This window comes from Diplotaxodon limnothrissa, linkage group LG15 (assembly GCF_057381915.1).
Source record: "Diplotaxodon limnothrissa isolate DT_005_m linkage group LG15, D_limnothrissa_male_GT1.1, whole genome shotgun sequence".
Taxonomy (NCBI): domain Eukaryota; kingdom Metazoa; phylum Chordata; class Actinopteri; order Cichliformes; family Cichlidae; genus Diplotaxodon; species Diplotaxodon limnothrissa.
This window is the reverse complement of record NC_140610.1, coordinates 9061866-9088171: the sequence shown is the minus strand read 5'-3', so window position 1 is coordinate 9088171 and position 26306 is coordinate 9061866. Positions and strand designations below refer to the sequence as shown.

Sequence of the window (26306 nt, the reverse complement as noted above, 5' to 3'; positions counted from 1 at the left end):
CTTGTAGCAAAGCAACATTGGTAACCTAAATTTAAATCTAAATGTAACCCAAACAATATTTATCATATTGTATAAATGAATTAAGAAAATGCTTGAAATGCTTAGCATTTGTTCCAGAAGAGAATTTTATACTAACAAAAGCCCCCCCACCCCAACATTACAAAGCTATGACATCACAACATTATTGGTCAGCTGTAACACTCATTCTGGACCAACATTAATATGACGATGTGGGAAAAGCATCCACACAGGGATATTAGGTCATGCCTTTGACTACAGTTGGCCATAGTCAGACAGTGGTTTTGTGACACAGTGGGCAGTCAATAATGCAAAGATCTATTGCAGCAGCATATCGAATGTCCTTTTTCATGGAAGAAGATTGCAAACAAAGAAAGATTCATATAATTTAACGTCAACCTTTATTTTGGAAAAATAAAACTTAATTTTTAAAATTCTTAGTTCTTTTTTTGTGCTTTACTTAAACTGGCATCTTAGAGTGGGAGGGAGCTGATCAGCTACTTGAAAGTAATGTGGGGATGGTGGAGTAGCATTGGGGTTGCCATGAACCCATAAGCCCACTTTTTCTCAGAAAACAACTAAATCTATGCATTTGCCATCATATTGACTTCCTCTGGGAATGTGTGCAGATTTATTAAGCAGTCGAACACATTTTTTTCTTTGAGTTTCAGATACACAGCTGAGTACAAAATACTGGAGCCCCTAAGAAAACCTCCTAAAAATCCCATCTTCTCACCTCCTGTTCCATTGGTGGTGATAGACGGGCTGCCAAGGTTGTTCTTGTCCAGCTTGGAGCCTGTCGAATCTCCACCTCCCACTCGGTTATGAGGACTGGCTAGGTCCTGCATTTCCATAGACCTATTTGGGGAGAGAAGATGGCAAGGAAAAAGAGGTAAACTCTCTTCTACTGTTATGTGCTGTATGTGCTATTTAATGAATAGCAGATCAATGCCAATATGTTCTCACAGGTGGGAATTTACATCGACCATACATTATGTTAAGATCCCACTGTACTGTAGATCCTCACAGTCATAAACTTCATACTTCTCAGCACCAGTTAGCTTACATGAGCATGTGTTCAGAGGGGCTACACCTTGTATGTGGGCCTGCTGGCTCTTTTATGGTGTGGCGGTATGTGTGTGTGTGTGTGTGTGTATATAAATTCTGGGCTCCAATACAAACCCACAGCCTGCCAGCGTGCTTTAGTTTTACAATGTGTTCCACATGCATGACTGGGACGAACCAGCACACAAGGTGGTAATGGTAAAGTGAGAGTGTGTCTGCGTGTGTGCGCGGATGACTGGAAGTGGAAGTAAGTAAGACATGAACAGAGTGCAGATGCACATAGTGGAATAAAAGTCTGCCTTTTGTGTATTACAGTTTATTGTGGCAACAACTGCTCTCTCTATAGGCTCTATAACCCCTAACTAAGAGGTAAAAATCCTATTAATACATTTTTATAGTTCTAGATTTCAAGCAAATGTATATTAAATACTTTATTCAGACTTTTCACCACTGTTACCACAAACCCAGATTTCAGTACATTCGGACCAAGACTATAGTTTCATGTTGAATCGGTCTGTGTGTGGACAATACTTCTTACGAATGTGTGTGTGTGCATATTTCTGAGCACTGACTCATGCAGCCCGCAGGTTGGTCACACTTGTGCTCTTGTGTGAGACATCAAAGCCAGAAATGACAGAGATGGAAGAAGAATAAAACAAATGCGGGCCGCTGCTGCTCGGTGTGTGTTTATGCGCGCACGTGTGTGTGTGTACGAAAAGAGAGCGTGTGCATCTGTGTGGCGGTCTGGCAGAAGGCCATCTCAATGCTATGGGCAGATAGTATCTCCACACATGACTGCAACCCACAGTCGGACTGACGGGTATAAACATATAGCTTTCAGCAAACGAGAAAGACCCTGCTAAACGGTGCAAAATGGAGAATGCGTGAAAGATAAACACTCTAAATCAGCTCTCTCCATTTCGGTCAACTCTTCTTTTTGTTTCCTTATTTACGGCTAAACACTCATTTTGTTCTCCCGTTCATTGCATGGACGTCAACGACAGTTTACGGCGGACAAAATAAACGAGCCAAGTCCTACCTTCAAACAAAGGCCTTAAGTGTATCTGCTACACAAGGGAAAAGTTAAGAACTTTCACAGATTATGTTGCCGCCACCACTTCGTTTCCCACCCCCAACCCGCATTTTTTTTTCTCTCCATCATGTGCTTAAACCCCTTCATCCATCCTTTTCTTTTGTCTTTCAACAGCAGGAAATGATTCTGTCTCCCCTTCTTGTTTTTTCCTCTTTTCCCTCTGTTTCACTCCTCTCGGGAGGCGATGGCAAGAGTTGTGGTGTTTCATAAACTCTTCTCTGGTTTTCACATCATGGCTCGGTCATTGAAAAAATATGCTCTATATTACCGAGATGCACGGCGCGTTTTGTTAAATTAGCAGATTTAGGCCTGTAGCTGGTTGTTTTTGATTTATCCACTCCTTTCCCCCCTCTTAACTGAATAAGTTGCAGTATATAAACAGAAGCCCATTTCAGAGGATTTTTTTATGCAAGAAAGTGCCTTCTTGTCAATTCCTTCTGAAGGCAAAAAAAAGAAGAAGAAGAAAAAGAAAAATAGTTAGGAGCTGCAATGCAGCTGTTAAGAAGTATAAACTGCTTCATCAATAAGCTACCAAAGGGGGACAAAAGGGGAAAACAGGTAGTAAGAGAAGAATGGCAAAGCTACAGGATCCTGGCATGCAGTAAGTCAAATCTCCAAATTGTCAGGTTGCAGCTACTCTGTTTCTGCAATTTAAGCTATTTCAGACTAGGATAAGTAGTTAAAGTGGATAATTAAAAAAACAAAAACAAAACTGTCTACATTTGCCAGCACTTCAGGCTATCAACAGCTAACTAGACGCAGCATGCTACAGCAGTCTTTTGACACTGTAAAATTTTTTGACTCTCGATGAAGCTCCCAGCGCACAGTTTTTGTGCTGATGTTAATGCCTAAAGCTTTCAGCTGATCGTAGAATTCCCAAGAGGGGAGGAATTCCACAAACTGGAGGGGGCATCGTAGTACAGAGACAGACAGACTGCACTAAGGGTGCTTGATTTTCCTGAATTCAAAGATTCAAAGGTGTAGCATTTTAGTGCATGTAGTTGATTTCCTAATTTGACTAATTGATGTACTGACTGTGTGTAAAGCACATTCCCTTTTTATTGTCTGTTTGATCAAATCAGTACATCTTTTCCTCTTTGTGTGTGTGTGTGTGTGTGTGTGTGTGTGTGTGTGTGTGTGTGTGTGTGTGTGTGTGTGTGTGTGTGCAGTTTTAGGACACAGAGGTCTTGGGGAAGTGTTGATGACCTCATCACTGCTTGCAACTGCAGTGAAACCTCACCTCTCTGCACCATGACTAATGAACTAGGACGGACACACACACACACACACACACACACACACACACACACACACACACACACAGAGTTCTGAAAAAGCACATTCTGTATCTCACATTATGCAAACAGACACATGAGCGTACCTGACGTCTGAAGGGTCTGGAACATGAGATTCAGTGTGTGATTTCTTTACCTGCCAAGACAACAGAGGAAAGGAAATGTTATTAAACACACACACACACACACACACACACACACACATACAGTTCATGAGAAAACGCATTTAGTGTGTCATAAACAAACCTCATAAATCAGTTTGTAAACAGGACAGATTATATTAGTATTAACACCGAAGTGGCTAACACATTTAACTAACAAATTAAGGTTTGCCAGTTCGATCCTGGGGGGAGACACAAATCCTTTCGGGCTTGCGTTTGGGAAGGGCATCCCGCTTAAAAATCTGTCAATTCCAACATGTGCCACTACCGACCATGTTAATACGTGAGCAGCTGAACACAGATCTTTTTTTCATATACTAGAATCATCACATTTTGAACAACACCAAATACAGAGAAATTCTGCCAAGTAGGCATTAAAAACCCAAATCGCATCATCAGTTACCTCAACGGGAAATTACATCACATCAAATGTGACTTACAAATGTTCTCATTTTCAAATGTTAAATGTTTAAAAAGAAATAAATCAGGATGTGGTGTCAGTAGCTGTAGCCGCCACTGTGACAGAAGTACTAACTGGCATCTAAGTGACAGATATTAATTTTCCCTTGTTCACCCGTGACCCCACTCCAGCTCACGCTCAAGCCTCATTTTCAACCCTTAAAGAGTTGAAAGGTCACGGCGGGGTCATGTTAGGTCAAAGCACGGGGTTTAGTCTTCGCCGTTAAACAGGTCACCACAGACACTAAAACAAGCCTTAACTTTTTTTGTGTGGGTGGGGGGACATTTGGCCATGTCAGTTAGTGTGCTGGAACTTTTTACTTCTTCACTGATGTAGGGAAGAAAAAAGAATCAAGAAAACACTCTTCAGCCGCAAACTTTCTCCTTGTGCTCACACGCAGGCTGTTGCTGTGTGTGAGGGTATGTGCAGCTAGACTGCAGACCAGTGGTTCTCTATTAAAATTCCTCTGTCTTATTTGCAACAGGAACTAATTAGAACAGTAAATGCAGGGCGGAGCCAGGGCCAATGTGTACCAGCTGCCCTATAATCACTGTGTCAACACACTGCTGAGGTGTAGGGCACGTGTGGGGTGCCAAAGACACACACCCGTACATGGAAATTCGCATACAGACGCACACCCACACCAAATTCAAGCAGTCATTTGCACATTATCGCAATCACAGGTAAGTATACAGAGAAAGTGCATGGCTAAGCAGACTCTGAACTGCAGGTATGTAGACATTTTAATATTTATGTGTGTGTGTGTGTGTGTGTGTGTGTGTGTGTGTGTGTGTGTGTGTGTGTGTGTGTGTGTGTGGAGAACACACTGTGCTGTTATGGTTCTGATTAGAGGGTCCTGCTGTGAGTGAATAAGAAGCAGCACTTAGCTGTTTAAGACGGGGTTCAAAGGTTAGCCGGTGCCCTAGTATGGATCACTTTACACACGCACACACACACACACACACACACACACACACACACACACACCACTTTCATGTCACGTTTCATGCTTTAGTGAAATTTAACAAGGCTGTCACTCACGACATCAGCGTCATGGCCGTGAGAAACTGCAATGCACATGTAACGTACACATAGGGCTACATACAGCACGCAGGTGTACACACAGCTCTCGTGCGTATACACACACACACACTTGAAAATACACAAGCCGGACTGTTTCTGTCCCGGCATGATCTGTGAAATCACACGCGGGCTTTGATCCTGAAAAGCTTTTATCGTCGTGCTTTATCCCCGCGCACGCTTTCCCTCCGCGTCAACCGCGGTCTAGAGGCTCTCACCTCTCTTAACATCTCGCCACTTTTATCTTTTTCAGTCGGATCGAGGACAACTAGTTTCACATTTAAACAGATTCCACATATTGATTTTACTCAACTCTCTTACTGATCTAATCACATCACAATTTCTTTTTAACATAATAAAACAATCAAAAGCATTATTTTTCCTGTTTCATCCAGCTTTCATTTGTTCCACTTGTTTTGGCTTTGATCAATACAGACTTTAGCCATTTTCATCGACTATATTATTAAACTACATTATTGATGTCAACTTGCAGCACATTAAAAAAAGCTGCAAATAAATGATGACTAAGCCCCGCATTTAGATAGTCTATGCTATTCTTCCTTTATTTTGTAGTACAATGCACCAATTTTCATTTCTAATACTGAAACGACACACCTCTGAGTCCACTCTTTGGTGGCCACTATGCTCGAAGACCCCAATTGTGTCACCTGAGCCATTTAAATAGGTGACCTTTGACCTGGTTGGCCAGGTGACCGGTCTAGAACACTACCTAGGCAGCCCGAGCACTCCCTACGGGAAAAATACAAGTGCTACAGGTAATTAGAACTAATAACAATGATTTATTAAAGGGAATTATACACTGCTGTGTTTGTGTAACTAATGATGTTTGTTCAATCTAATGGATGTAATAATAACGTGAGGCCTTCTTTGGCCTTAAGAAGCATTAACGCGTATGTGAGAGTCAGAAATAAGCAGAAGCTGCCCTTGGTCTAGTCAGAGTTGTGTTTCCTTCTCTTGCTTGTTCTTCTAAAAAGAAAAGTTCACTACAGAATCCAAAAGTGTTCATAAAAATGGTGCTTGAACGAGTTTTTTGTTATTTTCTTTGATACATTATGGAAGTTCAGTGCAGGAAGACAAAACAGGGATGGAGAATGAAGAACAACACATAATCCAGCACATCAGCAATGAGTGAGTTACACACACACTTAATATTTGATGGTTTTAAAAAAACACAATTTCTAAATTTGTCTACAAATAAGATTTTATGGTTCACAATTTTTTAAAAAAAGTTTTTTTTTGTCAATTTCTGTCGCTATCCTACTTTGATCAAAATTGTAATTTTTTTTTTAACTTTTTTAAAAACTGGAAAATACAGATGAGGTTATATTTTCTACATTAACATTTAAAAAAACAAGTGGAATATTTTTCAGTATATGTGAAAACAGTACTATGAAGAATAAAACACGCCTTGTATTAAAAGCACAAAGAAAAATGTATTTACACAGAATTACGGTAAAAGCGTGTCTTATTTAAGTAAAACAAATGTTAATCCAGTAACACTGCTGTCACCATACATTTAAAAATTCTCTGAGTGCTGTGTCAAATGATGTCCAACTTACATTTGTTCACAAATGAGCAAACTATGTAAGAATATAGAAAATATCTCAGTTGCTTGAATAAAAATAACTAGCATTACTCTGAGCGTGAAACACACTCACGTCCATACAGACCGAGAGATCCTTTTCTTACCTCAGGGTGTAATCGGGTCCGTTAGCAGTCCTTTACTTCCACAAAGCATTACAGAGCTGTACGATCCACCAGCTTCCCCTTCACAGGCAGGCTCGCTGGTCTCTCACACACTATCGGAAAACACACTGAGCGCTCGTCTCTGTCTACCTGCCTCTCCTCACTTTGCACTCCAGGTGTTACGTTTATCTAGTTTCTGCTTTAAGGGAGCAAATGACGACTTTTTTCCTGCTTCCTTTTGTGACGCTCCCTTTCACTCAGAAGAAATATCTAGGGGCTAGAAAATGACGACCGCACAAAAACCAAGCGTTTTCTCTTCCTCTCTGTCTCTAAGGTCAATCCATGCTCAGCTTCTGTCTTCTCGACTCCAGTAATGGGGAACATTTCACTCGTCCCATTTCCCTCCTCCTTTGCCTCCACCCCCTCTTTTTCTCTTCTCCTCTTCCTCCTCCTCCTCCTCCTCCTCTCTCCCTCCCTCTCCCTCTCTCAGCTGTCACTCATTACAGGCTCACTCAAGCTTACGTTTAAACCCAAAGAACTTTTTAAATGTAACAGATGTCATTTTTTTTTATGTGTGGGTCCAATCCTAACATAGGCACCGTTAAACTTAATTCCCTAACTCGATTGTGAATGAAAACATAAAAGGAAGAGAATTTAAATGAAAAACAGAAGTAACTAAGTTAGGAAACATCTGAGCTGTACACACGTTTTTAGGATGTTTCCTAAAATCAAAGACATCCACGTATATAAATCCTGCTGATGGCAGCTCTGCCGTGATTACTTCCATGAAGCTGAAATGGTGTGGACGCAGTGTCAATATCTTGCTGTGCAGTAGAAAGTACAGGCCAGACCATAAACTTCACACCATGCAGGAGACCCCCCCCCCACACACATACACACACACACACCACTACCCCCACACACCCTCCCCCATCTCACCCACTGACTCACATGTGCACCTGAGCATACGCGCACACACATACTTTCAATCTGTGTTAACTGGAAACACACGGCTGCACATCTGTCTCATATGTGAAGTCTAACAGAGCTAGCGCAATGGGCTGAGTGTAATATCAAATCACACTCACACACAGACACACAAGCGGCCAGTTTCCTCAGTCTGAAGATGGCACCCTTTCACAACAACAGGGGTCAAAGTGGGCTCGGAATGATCTGGACCGGCGTTCCGGCGCTGTCAACTAACGAGCAATTAACTCCAAAAAGGCATCTTAAGACGTGTTACCGTCAAACGAGTTAATGCTTCATGGAGATACTTGCTCAGTAACAAGAAAATAAAGACATCCCACAGCCCACTTAAACCCTCCACACATCCTTTCCTCTCATCCGTGTGATGCGTTCAAGGTGTAGATATAAACTGCTTCTCAACTAGCTAGAGGCACTGAATGGAGCTATAAGCAGTAACTTTTTTGTCTTTACTTGGGAGATAAATTAAGATGCATCTTTGTGAGCCTCTGAACAAATATCAGCAAGTACACAAACAGAAATATGTTTGTCACAAAATAGAGAAAAATGTAAGAAAGAAGACAGGAGGTACGGAATGCTCAACAAAGCATTGTAGAGCAGGCTAAACAGGTTGGCTTGTGCTATTATGGTGAAGTTCACAGTGATACACTATTTGCTGGACTGGTACACAGGAGACACGGCATTCAAGATCAGTGTTAGGTTACATCAAAAGGTAACAAAAATCTGTTTATATTTAAGGTAAAGATGCTGATTAGAATCACTCACTGAATTCTACCTTTTATATTAGCTTCACAGTGTTTATCATACTGGAAAATCAGCCATGGCTCATGAAACATTTGCTTATATCTTGTAGAACCCACAGAGAGCCATAAATCAGGGTAGCAGCTTGGGTCAGCTGATCACAGCTTCACAAGTAATTCTTTTACCCATACGGTGCCTTTACAACCAATCTTAGGGTTCCCCAACATGCCAAATCCCACTTTAACCCCTGGAGACAGACTCAAACACACATTTGCACACTCACTAGGAGTTAAGCAAACAAAAGTGAATGATTTCACACTCATACATGCGCCTAAACTAGGCCACTGCAAATTTCTGACACTCACTTCTTTACCTAAACGTCACCATAGAACCAATACTGGGATCAGATCGCCCACATTACAAAACTGGCTTTTTTACTTTTCTGTATCAGCACAGGATCATGCGTATAGTTTTGAGATAAATGTTTCTGAGATTTCCCAGTAAACACAAGACGAATGCTATTCTATTTATACTGCTATGGTTAAAATGGGAAAAAAAAATAGAGATCATTACTTTTTTCCCCATGATTTGAAAAAAAAAAATCAGAGTTTTAAAGCTGAAAGGACCTAAAAAAAACAACAAAAACACATTTAACACAAAAGCACTTGAGGAGAAAAATATTTCATGAAGCAAACTCTTGACATCTGACTCCCTCAGCACATTTTGGAGAGACGTGGCCCAATTTTAGTCCTGTTTAACCCAGAGGGGAAGAAAATTCAGTGCTCTTCACTAACTTTATATTACATGAAGGTGCCTTGTGAAAAAAATTAATGAATTTAGGCACAACAAAACTCCTCCTGTTTACATTTTAGACCTCATATTGTTGCATATTGCTGGGGAAACCAGTGGATCTTGACTCTTTTAGATTTATGCACACAAAGCATCACATTTCTAAAGTTACTATTAACATTTTAGTTTTAGTTATTGTATTTTTTGCTGTTTCAATATGTGTGTGGATGGGTTTTAATGTCAAAGCACTTAAAATTCTGGAAAATATGAGATGTAAAACATGATGTGTAGGCTTTTTATGCTGGTGATGCCACTTTAAATAGACCAATCAAGAATGAATTGACTGTTAATAGTTGCAAATGGTGGCTAGATACGATTATAACTAAATAGAATTTAATTGGCATGAATGATCCTTCAACAACATTCAGAACATTTTGAATGTTGCTGTGTGTGTACACGGCAATAGAAAATAGCTAAGGGAGCAGTAACAAATCTATACAGGCCTGGAGACCAATCTGGAACAGAGCCACTGTCTCCAACTGTGCTCCAGCCACCTTTAGCTCGCTCACCATAGTGACAGCATGCGGCCCCGTCCCAAAGCATTTATCCCCGGCCCCAATAAACTCCGTGATTGATAGACTGTCTAGAGGACCTGTGTGCACAGATCGTGGCGAATGTCTGTTGAAAGTGTGTTATATGTGGATGCCGACGTGCGTTCGCGCGTGTGTGTGTACTGGACGTTTGAGAGTGAATGTGGAGGACTGGCTGTCAGAACAGATTAGGGTGTTGCCGAAGCGCTTGACAACTCAAGCACTTTATTATTAGCCAGGCTAGACCCGATCGGGGGGCGGGGGGTCGTCCAAAAACATCCCCGATGAAATATTTTCACAGCAAGTGGAGAAGGGAGCAGGGGAGGCGTCCCAAAACACGCCTGATGAAATGCACTTGCACACACACACACACATACAAAAAGAAAAAAAAAAAAACAGGAGTGGGGCATGGGCACATCTGAGCAGTGAACTGAGCAGAGGAAGAGGGCATTATATTAATACAGTCAAATAGCTGCACTTACTTTTGGTTTTTGTTGACTTTAGGAGTGTTTTCAAAGGGCCTGTTGGAGGTGGCTCATTCAATTTGAAGAGGCCCTTGAGAATAACTGTGTTCTTCAAGTGGAACAACAGCAGTTTATCTCTTCACCTCCAACAGGAGGGCTGACTAAGACAGACCCTGCTCCTTTTTTATCTAGCTTTTCATGATTTACTTATATTTTTTTAGCTCCATCATCACACTTTAAAAATCCACTTCTGAGCACTTTGATGTTGATCTAACAAATTTAGAATTGATTTATTAAATCTGGCCTAAGCATAGGCTCATTCACTTCATCAGTTAAAGTTAGACAAGAAGATCAAGTCAAGTCAGATCAAATGTGTTTTATTCATATGGCACATTTAAATCAACAGAAGTTGCACTAAAATGCTTTCCAGACAAAAGCATTAACATTCCAGATCTCCAAAAACCTCATTTCAAGACACAACATTGCACCAGAATTCCCAGTTAAGGCCAGTGTTTGGCTAGGTTTAGTAAGCTAACCTTAGTGGTGTTAAAAGTATTCACATTCTTTATATCCTTAGCACGTCCTTTTACAGAACTAAAGTACCACTACTTTAAAACAGCCCTTACAGGACATTTTAGTTAAAAACACAATGATCCAGGTGGTGCTGTGAGTGAGCAGCTAGCAACAATAGAGAAAAAAACTAAATAAAAACACCCTCCTTTTAACCTGAAAGAGCCAGACCCAAGGAATCTATTACAGAGGGGTGACCAGCTTAATTATGGACTTTTTTCTTCTTCTTTTTCATATGCCTGATTATATGATTTGGATAAAATTCTAAAAAGGGTGAAAAAAAAATAGTCACAACTGCTCTAAATAGTTACTGATGATAATCCTAAAACTTGAAAACTGTAAATGTAAATGGACACTAAATGTTTTTCTGTATTAAATAAATCCTATAGTTTTAATTTAATTGCATTTAAAAAGGCTAAAAAAACATCAGGATCAGAAAAAGAATGTAGCTGTGTAGTCTTTAGTTGTGTAGTTAATGGGACACAGAGGGACAGTCGTTGCACACGCGCACAAACACGGGCATGCACGCATACACCTGTGCAACACGATCACCCAACCATCCCTGCCTGCGCCATCGGCTGGTGTGTCGACCACAAAACATTCATGAAGAATGTTGATCACCACACAAACACAAGCTTCATCTCGATCTATACTCTGCATTTTCCCCTCGTGCACGCATATGCACACACACAGAGTCACCCGTTTACCTGTCCCCTGCTCAAAGCTCTCTGCTCTCCACGTTTGTATGAGTGGTTATCGGGATGGTAACTCTATCCCCTTCCTTTCATGTAAAATACATTGTGCCGAGCCTCCACCCTCCAGCCCTCCCTCCTCCTACACCCCACAGTTCCCCAAGCCTGGGGAGGTGTAAATCTATCCCTCTCTTTATGCCTCCAAAAATGCCCCTTTTTCAGGTGTAGTAGGAAGCTATAAAGGAGGGGAAAAAAGTGAGGGAGTGAAAGGAGAGAACAGTTTGTGGAGCAGGGAGAAGGAGGAGGTGTTTGGGTGAAATAGGTACTCTCCGAAAACCTCTCTCACTCTCTCTCCCTCCATGTCTTTCTAGCCAGGTATACTTCGCTTCACCTGGCCATGCTTACATAAATTTGCCAGCCTGGTGATGTTCACAACTTTTACTACATAGAAAGAGAGCCTAACTCACAACACCGAGTGACTTGCGATGTCTTCAGCAAACCATGCCAGGAGAATATATTTGTACTAATATGATGAAGTTGGACAGCATAACTAATCGCAGTGAAAGATTTCACCAAATAAATAGTTATTGTTACAACAAGCAGTAGCTACATTATGCTAATCAATTAAAGACATTTAAAAATATAAACAGTTAAATACAAATAAAAATGAAGCCAGCAAAATGTTGCACAATACTGTGTTCTAAGCTGTTCTGTTATCAGCGTCTCCAAAGGTAAACTGGGACTTTTTTAAAATATAAAAATACATAAAAAACAAGTTGTTTTTTTTTTTTATTATTTCTTCTTTCTAACAAGCTTGCTGACAAAGGTCAGAATGAGCCACTAAAGGCTAAGTGGGCTGCCTACAAGGAATCAATGACTATCGCCCGCCTCGTGGATCTAGTTTTTGTTCCATTCGGCTCGCTGATAAAAGTCACACTTTTACAGTAAAACTGTTTTTCTTTTTCCATTTAAGTCTTATCACAGTATAAATTCTGGGCGTTTATGTTTAAGCAAAACCGCAGATATCATTAGTGCATCTTACTAATCCTGAAGTCCCAAGCGTTTGTTTTTCTTCAGTCGAACTGCGGTAGTAAATCCACGTGTTTGGGGGAGGAAGAGCTACAGAGGGGAACAGACCAATCTCCATGCTGCTCACCGTGCTGGTGGTCTTCATGTCGCCTATTTAAATTGGCTCCTCATTGTCTAAGGGAGTGACGGATCACAGACACGATTTAATGCAGCTTTACTCAGTGGAGACAAATGAAAAGTCAGTGATGGATGTGTGTGTGTGTGTGTGTGTGTGTGTGTGTGTGTGTGTGTGTGTGTACACTGGTTCTGGGTTGTTAATAGTGCGTTTGGCCTCAACTGGCCCTGCTCAGCTAATCTGATGAGAGTGATTAAAAAAAACAACTGGGAGAAACTTAAACCACTCCATGGCTGACTGCGTGCACGGACACACACACATACTGAGCACATCACTCAACTACTTAGTGGTATAGAACCACACTCCAGAACAAACACCTTAATATGAAGTTCTTGAAAGTCTGACAGTAGGTCAGATGAGTGGACAATGAACTGGAAGGATCAGTATAATTTAAAATGCTATTTAATCGACTGTTGGTTAACCTTTTTCAGACATAATGATTAATCAGTGACCCTTAATTGATCTAAATGACAACATAACGTATGCGTCATTAAGTGACTCCCATATCTGCGCTGCATTGCGATTTAGTATGCTGTTTAAAGGACCAATGTTAAATTTTATTAAAAGAAAATTCAGCACAATGGCAAACTAATTTGCAAATTTCCCTGCATGCAAGGTAATATAAGTAATTTTCATGCAATAATTTTTCTTTTGTCATCTTTTCCCCACCTGCATTAGCTTTATCCCCATAAATCGCTGGTTTAGACCCCACGATGCAGTCGTAAAAATTATGACTACAATATATGAAACTCCTGGGAAGTGTGATATGAATGTAAAAGCCTTGAGGTGAAAGAGAAGGAATATGAGTTTTCACAGATTAAGCTTAAAAGTAAGTGAGAAGACTTTTCTGGACCGTGGTGTTATAAGTTGTTCTAAAAGCCTTGATCAAGCAATCTGCCTAACTTGGAACCATTTTACCTGGCCAATATTCCACTTTTACATTTTTTTAATGGTGTTCTATTTAAACATACTGGTGATCCTTTCTCTCGCGTCATGACCTTGGACAGATAGATTGAATTTTAATTATAAATTACATTTTAAACAGAAAATAAAAAGAGGTTTTTAAAGGGCAGAGGTCTTCAGAGTTTTTATTATCTGAACAACATGTGATTGCGGCCCAAGTCATCTAGACTTGGTCGAACCGGGACAACCATCCCGAGGCTTTACTGAGAATGGCCCAATAAAGAGAAAATATCCAGTGAGTTACAGATGTTCGGGTGAAAATGTCTTGTTGATGCCAGAGGTCAGAGGAGAATGCCTTGGAACTTAACTAGTCATTACAACCATGCATAAAAACATCTGTGAATGGACAACATGATAAAGCAGATAGACTACAGTAATAAAAGACCCCACTCCTGACAGCAAAGAACAGGAAACGGAGCCTACTTTTCACACTGGCTCATGAAAATTGGACAACTGAAGATTAGAAAAACTTTGCCCGGTCTGATGAATCTCATTTTCTGCTGCAACGTTCGGATGTTAGGCTCAGAATTTGGGGTACACAACGTGAAAGCATGGATCCATCCTGTCTTGTACCAGAAGTTCAGGGTGGTGCTGGTGTAATAGTGTGGGGGATATTTTCTTAGCACACTGAGCCTTCTAGTACCAACTGAGCATGATCACAGCCTAGCTGATATTTTAGCTGACTGTTATTTTTGCTCTCTTTATAACTACAGTGTACCCATCTTCTCATGGCTACTTGCAGCAGGATAACACACCACGTCACAAAGTTCAAAGAATTTCAAATTCATTTCTTGAACATGACATTGAGTTCACTGCACTCAAATGGCCTCCACAGTCACCGGATCGCAATCCAATAGAGCGCCTTTGGGATGTGGAAGAACAGGAGAATCACATCATGGATGTGAGGTTGATAAATCTGCAGCAATTGTTTGATGCTCTCATATCAACATGACGTAAATCTCTGAGAAATGTTTCCAACACCTTTTTGAATCTATTTCATGAGGAATTATGGCCATCCTGAAAACATTTGGTGGTCCAACCTGACACTAGCAAGGTGTACCTAATAGTGTTCTTCAACGATTAATAAAGGCGACACCAGATCCTTGTTAAAGTTAAAAAGGTTTGGCCTGCTATGATAAGCTACAGCCAGAGTGGAAGAAAATGCTGTCTGGGTCTGGTTCTATACTAATGTTTCATAGTGTGACATGAAGTAAGTTGTTATCACAAGCCATACAAAATATTACCTTCTGCCCAGGCTACAGTATGAAAACCAAGGACTTAACAGAATGGATCCAAAATAAATCCACTGATATGTATGAAAGCGATGAAACTAAGGGGAAAAAAATAAAGCAGCAAGTTCTCTGCTGGTGTGCGAGACCTAAAGAAACTCAACACCAGCCTCAAGCAACACCCCCATCGCCAACCTGACCACAGCTACCGCACCCCCTGCTTGGTCTTCATACCGTAGCCCCCCCCCTCCAAAGCACCTTGACATCCCAAAGGGAAACAAATATCAATGGGATGTGCGTGGGTCTGGGAAGACATCAGGTAGGGAAGAAAAGAACTGAAAAGCAAAAAAAATGTGCATGCAACTACTTGTGTTAAGGCTGAAAGACTAGACGGTCTAAATATCTGTGGTGGTCATCACTGGAGGTGGTGTGTGTGTGGGGCAGCAGCAGCAGCGGCATCAATAATTAAAGCTAATCTCATTAGGCCTCAGATCCCTTTCAGACGCTTTTAATTAAATGATGAATGGCCTCCCAGCTGCCTGTTAAATAATGCTGCTCATGACATCACAGTGTGCATGCATGCGAGAGGTACAACATAAGGTAGATATCCTTAAAAAAAAAAAAGGGACACAAGGAGAGACTTTCAGTGCAGAGAAAGGTATGGTCTCTCTCGCACACACCCACACATGCAAACACCATCTGCTCGTGGATTCTTTATGCGGCTGATTATTAGAAGTTACGGCTGGCCTATGCACCACGGAGAGCGAACAGGAGTTAAATGTCTCAGAAGTGGCAAGCTGTTCCATCATACCAGGCCTCGAAACACTTCATATCAACTTCCTAATAAAATCACTCACAATACCAGATGTCTACAAAAAAGGAAGACAGATTGAGGGGAGAGAGAGTATGTAAGTGTAAAAAAAAAAAAAAAAAAAAGATGGTCAAGGAGCTTAAAAAAAAGAAAAAAGAAAAAAAGGTCAGTGAGGAGTTCGGTGGGTGTGAGGAGGATAAAGATAAAGGAAAACAAAGAAGGAGAGACACGTAGACTACAGAGTGAACTTGGAGAATGAGAGCAACAGGTAAAGAAGAGGACAGGTAAGGGTGCCAAACCGCCTAGGGCTCGCAATAGCACGGACGCCGCTACGAGAACACCCATAATCCTGTTTCTCATCCCCCCCTGCTCTCTCCCTCTCTCTATCCTTCCATCCACCCCCTCCTCCCTCCCCCCCCACCCTCGCTCTTGGGCTTGCTCTGTATCGGATTGCTGACTTCACAATAGGGCCTGAATCATCACTCTGTAGCCAGAGAGACACAGAGAGAGACGAAGAGGCGGGAAGGCCGGCGGGGAAAGAGAAGGTGGGACAGACAGTCAGTCAGACAGATCGAAGAAAAGGAAAAAAAAATCAAGGACATGGAGCAAAAAAAAAAAAAAAAAAGAAGAAGAAGAAGAAGAAGAAGAAGAAGAAGAAGAAGAAGAAAAACACGACAAAACCAAAAACAACAACAACAACAAAAAAAAAGACTTCATTTTTCTCTTTGGATATCACTGCTGCAATGATGCAGTTCAGATGTGGTCGCAAAAAACCAAAACCAAAAAGTCTTTCATGAATATTAAGATTAATAAATAATTTTTTTACTTTCAGTGTATCCAGTCATTGTTCTACTCCATGCAGAACTTTAGGCTAACACCAGCACCAAATACAAAGCACAAACATGTAAGAAATTAATATCAATATTATTTTAATGTATTCAGGAAGGAATACTCTTAAGAGACAGGAAAGCATGAATTGCACACAAGTGCAAAATTCCAATTCCAAACTGTCAGATTCGATGAAAAACTGAAGATCTTTTGGTTTTAAATGGATTTTTTAAAATATGTGACTTGACCATGCTCATGACTATGAACACTAATAATATAAGGCATTAATCTCTGCTTAAAACAAGAAACAAAGTGGCAGATAATGAAAACAGCCATTAGTTGTAGCAATAGTCAAGTCAGCACAGAGACACAGGTCACAGCCTCGCCGACCCCTCTCTCCCACCTTTCTGATTCTGCGCTGCTGCAGAGAAAGAAATCCAATCTCCCAGCAGAGCAACAGAGGAAGTTCTTGCGGCAGGCGAGGCAGAAGGTTCCTCCGTTACCAAAGCACAATTGTTGCAATTTCATTTCCTTCCCAGCAAAATGAGGAAATATGCTCCTCTTTTTGGAACCAATGGCAGATGAGCATTAGCCAGAAGTTGGGGCCGAACAAAAGGTGGGCTATATCGACGGCTCTATTTATGGAAGTTACTGCAAACAAAGAAGAAAATGTTTTACTATTTTAATAATGACTTCTTCTTGGGGTTATGCTTTTACATTTTAAACGTGTTTTATCTTTACGGAGCAAATTCAAAGCATCAGTTCAGCACGTCAGTTACAAAAAAAAGAAAAGAAAGAAATAATAACCAACTATGTTAAAATGTCACATCTGGCAATATAGGGATTTTCTTGAGAAGTCTCAGAGTAATCAATAAAGTGATGAGTCTTGGCAAGAAATACATAGCCCTGATTGACTTCCATTAAACAAGCATGGCCACAGTATTAGACAGTCTCCACTCAGATGACCTCAGCCAACCCACACCACAGAGAGTATATGCATATAACAGAGAAAGAAACACCTACACACTCGTACTCTCACACACCAGACACTAAAGCACACATATCATGTGGTTTCCTGTCTGGTGTGTTCTTCTAGAAAACCCACGCCACTTGCTCTGGCTTCTAGATGGATTCTCCAGTCTGTTTTGGGGGCTTTGACTCTGTCAGGCTTTGAGTGGCTCAGGGACTGTCTGTGACCCGCTGACCTCACACCTAGCTGCCTTTCTCTGGCCAGACAGACTCTCACTCTATTCTCATATACGAGTTATAAATTATCTGTACCAAAGCATGGACTGAAGGGCTTTTGGCGAAAGACAGATGTTTTGGTTGTTTCACACATCTTAAATAATAACAATGTGCAGCACCAGGACGATTCATGTTATGGATGCACTAAGCCAAGGAAAAACACTGTGCTGTGCACTTCCCTACATCTTTATTACAGTAACGCGCAACTATGCATCGCCACATGGGTGGAGCTGTTGGGAATCTGTTGTGAGTCTTATCCATTGTTGCACCAGTGCAACAACAGGTTTAGCTTATTTAGCGGTTCAGGTGCTGATGGGTGATTTAGTGACTGGGGAAAGAAGTCCTTTAGAGATGAAACATGTGTCCAACTGTTTAACACACTTTTCAGTGAATTTTTCCCCCCCACACGCACCATTTAGATCAAACGGTGTTGCCATGATAAGCCCAATTTAACTCATTGGCCAAAAACTAGCATTTCCCGCTAAAATTGTAAGCACTTACCATATTGGGCTCATGCTAAAGTTTGTAGCTTTAACAATATAATGTTTAGTCAACCTGAATACTACATTAATATAAACTTTGGGATGGAGGCTCAGAGTTTGTCGGTCCTTGAAAGGCATTCCTTTAATTAAATATATGTACATATTGAAATTCTGAGCATTCTTCTGCATGCAATCTTAAAACTATCATAACTCCTGCTATTATGCTATGATTTTCTAAATCTGCTCTCATTTGCTTGGTTTTCTTGTCACGGTTTCTCTGCAACTGCATGCAGTTTAATATCATTTAGCATTTATTGTCTACATTGTGCATGCCATATTTCATATCCTGCTCTCCCTACTCCTCTGCCTTCTCCTGTGCTGATCAAAATAATCTGCAGCGTTTCTTGCACAGAGAGAGAAGACTCACTCAGCAACACTCAGCTGTCAGCTACACATAAATCTTACGAGAAGCACTGTACACCAAGCTGAAATTGAAGTGCCCCTCGGTGCCCCAGCTAGGATGCCAGCCTACCAGAGGGATGCCAGTGGGGTAGCTGTTACACTCTACACTTCAGTGATCTGTCCCGTTGCCGGGCAGATTTTGAAACGGCCATCTATGACGCCAGTGCAATCTTAGCAATCAGGGTTGGGCTGTAGTCATATTAAGCTACTGCTGCTGCATGTAAGTTTGTGTGAATGTGTCTGTATGGGGTTGTAGGGGTGAAAGAGGGGTGCAACCTGACCCCTTTCCTTCTCCTACTTGGTCTCTCGCTCTGTGTCTCACGCACATGCACACACACTAGGACAGCTGCCATACTAGGGGCCTCTCCCAGTGCACCAGAGGAAAAGGCTAAAGCTAAAAGAACCCTTTCCCCTCATGTTTCAGACGCTTTTTCTTTCTTCTCCATCTCTCTTACTTTTTTTCCCTTCAGGTGGCTCAACATTTTAAATCCTGCAAAGCTCCCTAGGGTCAACAAATGCTCCTGCTCCCCCATCTCTCACTGCTTCCACCTCCACCAAGCCAAAGACTGGAGACTTCAATTGGAGGTCTGTTGGATCAGGAGCTCTTGAGACTGTGTGTGGAGTTTGCATGCGTTTTCTGTTTTCTGTGTGTGCACTGAATGACTGACGCTGATCTGTCAATCCAATCTCCTTAATGTTCACAGCTGAATTCAAATACAAATCGTTGTATTCGTCGACATCATCTCACAGAGCATCACCTAAAAACAACAGCTTTTCTCCAAAGCGAAACAAAATATGCGACAACAGGTGAAGCGAAACACCTCAAGAAGCTGTAAGCAGCGCTTCGGAGCGAACCATTGCAAGCGCCATCTCAGGCTCCTTTCTAGCGCTCCCAGAGGACCCCAGACGGCAGGCTGGCTCTCGACAGGCAGGCGGCCAGAGAGGACGCCTGACCATAACCCAGATGACGTGCGATGGATGTGGTGGGAAAAGGGCGGGGTGGAGGAAGTAAGGGTACTTTAAAGGGTAAAGAGGAGGAGTGGGGGTATTAAATATCAACAGACAACTCCCCGAAACCTTGTGTGTGAGGTCTGAGTTGTTTTCTTAGTCACCCGAGACACGCCTATTTCAATGAAGGAGTGCGGGGAAAGAATTAGCCAATTTTAGTTTAAAGACTAAAACCAAAAGGAAAGCTTGAAAATTTTTTTACAAGTATAGGATAAGTTTATAATTTAAAATGTTCAGTCAGATGTTAAAGCTGTCATTCATACTTAGAATCAAAGGTTTAAAGGTTCAGCTGTAATCAGACTGAAACAATACGAGCAAAGCTGCAAATTAAATTTCCATTTAAAGCCTTGAAAAAGAGGTTGAATGTATTTGAGGTTGACATATTTTGAACCGTTTTTAAAAGGAAAAAATGGCATATGTCAGCTGTTTTAACAGTTTCAGATGAAACTGCAGTTTTCTTTATCTTTTTGATAAACCTTTGAAATTAGACTGCAGTTCAAAGTTTAGCCATATATCTGAAAACAGTGGCCACCTTATAGTAATTCAGTCTCAGTCCTTAAGTACAGTTACAGCATACTGTCGGGTGTTAGAACTGGAACTAATGACCCCAAATATCACTCAATTTTGCCAATAACTGAAAGTAGTGTTAGTGCAGGGCTATTATATTGACCTGTATTGATTTTAGCTATGTCCACATGTGAAAACCATATACCGAGTTTCCTAAATACCAACACACCTGAATTCTCCGGTTGTCCAAGTTACAAAGTAAGCTTTGGCCCCTTTACAGAAAATGCTGAGCCTGAACATTTTAGAAGTCACAAATCTGAGCCTATAAAACCATCGAACTAATAAAAATCTCTGTCCTTGCTCCGATATCTCATTTCCAACACGAACAATTAATCAATGTCTTTGAGCCGCAGCTCAAATTCACTTATAGATGATATCACTGCCCTATTTAAAGTAGGTGAAGTAACTGTGGAATATGCACATCAATATTTGATGTCGCGATAGCGGCAAGACAAGATGGATGTTTTTCTCTGTTCTCTCTTTATTTCTGTGTTTTTGTGTTCTTTAGTGTGCGTGTCTGTGCGTGTGTGCGCGTGCATTTTATGTATGAGTGACATGTACTCCGCTGGGGTCCGCCTGTAATCCAACCTGAAGTGAGGCTAACAGAGCAGCACAAAAAGTCGGGGGGGAAAAAAAAAAAACAACATACTTCGTGGGCTCTGTCCCACTTTGCGCTATTATTACTGTCGAGGCTGGCAGGTCAGAGAGAGGGAGGGAGAGAGAACGCTGCTTCATGGAGGAGGAGAAGAAGATGAAATTACACCTGTTCTGGTGGCTGACTAACGACTTTGAAATGCGAGTGGCCCTCGCTCGCCGCCAAAATCATTTTCCCAACAATACGGCCTGATCTTTAAACAAGCAGAACTGGGACGCTGCGCTGACGTGACGCAGAGATGGCCCGCTGTCCTGGGACGCTCACAAACCCTCAGGCTCAAGTGTGGTGTGTGTGTGCGTTTGTGTGTCTGTGTCAGTGTGTGACTGAAATGTAAAAGATAAAGATAAAAATTACCTCCTTTTTCAATTTAATGAGTGATTTGAATTGCGTTACACACTTCGGCTCACAAAATTCACACACATGATTGTTAAATTGACATCTATGCCCAACATTGTTTCTCCTGAAGTCTCATTCACTCTGACTGGTGCCATATGGTTACTGTACGCTCACTGAAACACAGCTGCTGTGTATTAGCCTGGACACACACACACACACAATGTATGTCTCTAATGCACCCATTCCTCACACTTGTGTGGCCGATACAAGGTATACTTACTCGCTCAGCCACACACACTTACATACAGTAGCCTTTAACTCACCATCTGTTCGCTGAGGTCCTGTGAGGCCTCCATGGCTCCTCTGGCTTTGATCTGCCACACACTTGAAAGCCAAAAAAGAAAATAGGGAAATAAAATAGATGTCAGAAGCCTAAAAGTGACGCTTTGTTTACTTAAAAGTAAACAAGATCATCTGATAGACTGAGATGTTTTCCACCAAAATCCCAGCAAAAACAAACCACTCTTCTGGGAGTTTCATGGCTTATATCGTGAATGAAATCGCGCACGGTTCAGCATTTAAGTTACTTTGTACGTGTGTGTGCATCTGTCGGTTAGCCCTTCAGTCACTGCGTTTATGTGTGAGCAACAGGAGAGCGAAGGAGGGAAGCGACAGCGTTAACTTCAGCATATCATCTTCAGCCGAGGGTGAAGTGGAGAGATAATTGCAGAAGTAAATATCAACAATGAAAATGGAGAAGTGTAAGTGATAGGGCCGCTTGGCTGCCTCTGGACCACAGACACAGTGGCTGGCTAGCGCACGAAGATAGTGAGTGACCCTATTAATACTAGACAGGAGACAGGTTGGCGGAGGAGTTCGGAGAAGCCTGAGGTGATTGTCTACAAGTTAAGCGAAGATGAGGCGTTGCGATCAGCCAGATGAGGACAGAAGCTACAATGCGTCCTCGTCTTGTTGTCGCTACTGTCATGCACGGAGTGACGCGGCAACAAAGGACTGCAAAAAAACAAAACAAAACAATGGAAAAAGGTGCCATTATCCCAACAGGGTGACACTGAATGGCTCCTTTCTGGTATGTTGCGCAAAAGGCGTCAGAAAAAAGAATAAGCTGCAAAAACACACACACACAACCTGCAAACACAAAGGTCCTCCCTGTCATTAGATCTGTTGTTCCCAGCAATGTGGTAAAGAGTGCCACTAACTGTACCTATCTCAAGTTCTCCATCAAAATACACTTTTTATTTTACTGTAACACTTTTTGACTGTAATCGTGAATACTACAATGTGCATACAAGTGTGTTGCTCTTTCTAAAAGACAGATACAAGGGATTTGTTTACTTTTACCACAAAGACTGATCAGGGTCTAAAATGTTTTTCCCAAAATATGGACAGGTATGAGCACAAAATTGGGGCACTCCAAGTTGTTCTTCAGTCTGCGCAGTGTTTTGTTGCCGAGTGTGTTTGCATGTGTGTGCACTGTGGAGTTTTCTGGCTCGATCCTTTAAACTAACTGGCATCCTTTTAATTTTTCATAGCGCTCAGCTCCTCCTAGCCTGAAACCGAAGACAATAATGCGTCTCTCAGGTGAATTGATTTGTGCCCAAGCCTCCCTGCTTCCCTCAACCCCCACCCTCTCCCTCCCTCCCGCCCTCTCTCTCTCACCTTTGTGGAGGACATAATCAGCCTTCTATTCGATCTGGCTGGGTTTCACCCTTCCCTTCATGATTTATTCTTCTTTAGCGGAAACGTGATGGGCAGTAAACCCACAAAGAGCAAAGTTTACTTCATGCTTGTAATGGAGCATTTGTCTTAGTTTTCCTTAGTTGTTGTTTTTTTTTTATATTAAAGTATAGCACAAATAAGCCACAAGGAGTTTTGCTGATTAAAAGGGGATCTTTTTTTTTTTTTTTTTATGTCAGAACTAATTCTTATTAAATGATGCTGTCTATCTGCCCCAGCTGCCCTGCACGGCCCTAAAACCCACCCAGCAGTTACCTGACACTAAACAGGGAATCAATAGTGCCTGCCATTTCCTTCGGCGTCCCAGAAGAGAGAATTATATTTCTCACTATGGCTATTGACAGCGACATAAGAAACACATATGGGACGGCAGAGGGTTAGAAAGTGGACCAAATAGCTACACCGCGGTAATTTCACGCTATAAAAGCCGAAGGAAGGAGAATGTTGAACAAACCGCAGACTGCTGCAGGTCGGAGTGGCTGCAGGGAAAAATCATATGTTAAATTTGAGTTTAACCTCGCTGTCTTAGCAATCGCTTATATGCAGCTATCGATCTTTAAATGACACGAGCAGTTTCCAAGATTACCAGTTAAGGATTAGTCTGTGCAAAATTTAAACTGTTTACACCCCCCTCCCCCCCCCCCCCAAAAAAAACCCCTAAGGCCTCTGACGTTTAAATGGTCAATATTTACATTTGCTTTTAACCTAAAAAGTTAAAATAAACAAATAAATAAAAATACAATATTTTATTCTGATATGAAGACTCAAATCTTCATATCAGAATAAAATATTTTATGCTAGGCAGGTTTAGGCCTAACGCAACATTTCTATAAACAATGCGATATGCATATACGAGTTCATTTTTTTAAGTACAAAAAAAGATTTGGAAAATGTAAGAGTGCGATGCTGTTCTTTATTCTGGTCATTTTAAAAGGGATAAAACAGTGTGTTTTGCAGCCCTCCCCGTTTCGGGTCAGGGTTAAACAACATAAAACAGTTTCCAGATAATGAAACGGATACTCTTAGAGTTCTCCCACTAGAGGAAAAATAAAATGAATAAATAGAAACAAATGTGACGTGTTAAATACAGTTTATATACGGGATTATTTAATGCCTTAAGGTGGCCTCTAATTAACCGATATTACAAAGAACCAAAAAAACATTTAAACAAAAAATGTAAATATTCTAGCAAACGCCAACACCCGCTAAAAATCCCCTTTGGCTGCATTAAAATATTTAATCCTAAATATTTCACATTTCTGGTGGGATTATCATCCTTAGACCGAGCCGTAATGTAAAATGAGATAGAAGGCCAGTGCAGGAGTTTACAATTTTCCAAAAATTCTCCACACTCTAAATCTTGCGCATTAATGCGCGTTGTTTAAGTATGAGCCCTTAATGTGAAATCTAATCTGTATGGATTACGGCGCAGTAGGCCCCTATCAGATTTTGAGTCGGCGTGTAACTTGTCATGTTGTTAGAGGCAGGCCAATAGCCGGGGGCCATTCAAGCCCTGAGAGCCCGGCAGTGGTATAAGATTCCCATTTCCTACATATCAAATATAAACACAAACTCCACGTGGGATGAGAGCCGAGATGGAGAGAAAAAGCCATGGACACGCGGAGGGATGAAGACTGAGAACTGAGGGGACACCAAGGGGACTAAACTCCTTCACGTGTCCACAAACTGAGAGGGGAAAAAAGGATGGACCGCACTGACCTGCAGTTAAAGACTGATGTGTGACCAATAACCACCAAAAAATAATCACTGTAATTTTATCATTCTTTTCTTTTTAATAAGAAAACCCTTTTGCACAACTATTCAGTTTTACGGGGAAGGATCTGACGTAATTGTCTGTTCATTTATTGCCATGTTTCAGCAAAAAATTACAGCAACCACTAAATCTTTATTATTATTATTATTTGTCCACTTGTTTAATATCAGGTAATCTATCGGTGTGCCGTGATTCCGGGGCTGGGATGAAGTCGGAGAACACACACTTAACACATCAGCGTTATTAACAGGCATGCACTGGCCTTACAACAACAATAACGTAAAGTAAAGACTTATATTAATAATAATATTATATAAAACTGGACAGAGTCTATCACTCTTTGATGGAGGATAATTCATTTTAATGTTACTGATACATTTTACTGAATTGTTGTTGTTTTTCTTTCATATAAATGTTTTTAAATCGGAATTAATCAAACTCAACAAAACTATGACAGTTTTCTCGCTTCTGCCACCTGACCTACAATTTAAGTGTCTAATAATAAAGCCACAGCCGTCTGGGGAAAACACAAACTAGTTTAAACATACCTGTGTTAAACCTATTGTCGTCCCAGCGAGAAATCAGCTCCCAGATTCTCTTCACTTCTTGCGAGCGCTCATAATCAAGTACTGCGTGATCGCCACACAGCTCTCCCTGCCGTCTGCAGGCTGTCACTGACCGGGATCAAAACACTCAGCTACTGCTTGCCATTATCAGCAAGAGTCCAAAAACAAGCCGATGAGTTATTCAGAGTCCTTAAAACAATTTTACAAACTCAAACACGAGTCCCGAGGCTCGCTTTCGGTGACCGGAACGCTCGCCCCCGCGGGAAACAACATTATTTTCAGTCCGCGTCCAAGTTTGAGCACCAGGCAGTTCAGAGGCATGGGACATTATTGAAGATTGCTCCTGCGCATGCGTCCAGCTGCCATGCGGATACTACCGGGCAAGAGTCCAAAGAAGTAATGGGGTTCAGAGTGGGGTGGGGTGGAGGGGACCAAAATGATTTCTTATTAATAGTTTGGCCCAAATGATGTGCTCACAGTTTTATATATCCCACAGGAGCAAAAACATCTAGCTATCAATCTATCTATCTGGTCTCCAATTAGTCCATTAATCCAGTATTATAAAGGATTCAGAAAAAAATTTGTATAGCAAAAGTATATATAGACTTTTTACTGTATTTTTATATTCAAAAACAACATCCATAGAAAGCCAGCTTTTTAAAAATACACAGTACATATGTAAACATGAAAGGCAAAAATGCAAACTTAT

General features: G+C 41.3%; 1 protein-coding gene across 3 annotated transcripts in view; it reads right to left on the bottom strand.

Moving 5' to 3' along the window:
- Positions 1-25911, bottom strand: part of eya4 (EYA transcriptional coactivator and phosphatase 4) — a 50886-nt gene extending 24975 nt beyond the window's left edge. For 2 of the 3 annotated variants that reach the window (XM_085373046.1, XM_085373047.1), the window contains exons 1-4: positions 25580-25911; positions 21823-21883; positions 3558-3607; positions 755-876 (exon numbers count right to left, since the gene is read on the bottom strand). In XM_085373046.1, the coding sequence (XP_085229172.1) occupies positions 755-876; positions 3558-3607; positions 21823-21855 (205 nt within the window). In that variant the 5' untranslated portion in view covers positions 21856-21883; positions 25580-25911. Of the gene's footprint in view, positions 1-754; positions 877-3557; positions 3608-6882; positions 7284-21822; positions 21884-25579 lie in introns of those variants that run through there. The other variant, XM_085373048.1, reaches the window with a different exon arrangement.
- Between the last annotated feature and the right edge of the window lie 395 nt (positions 25912-26306).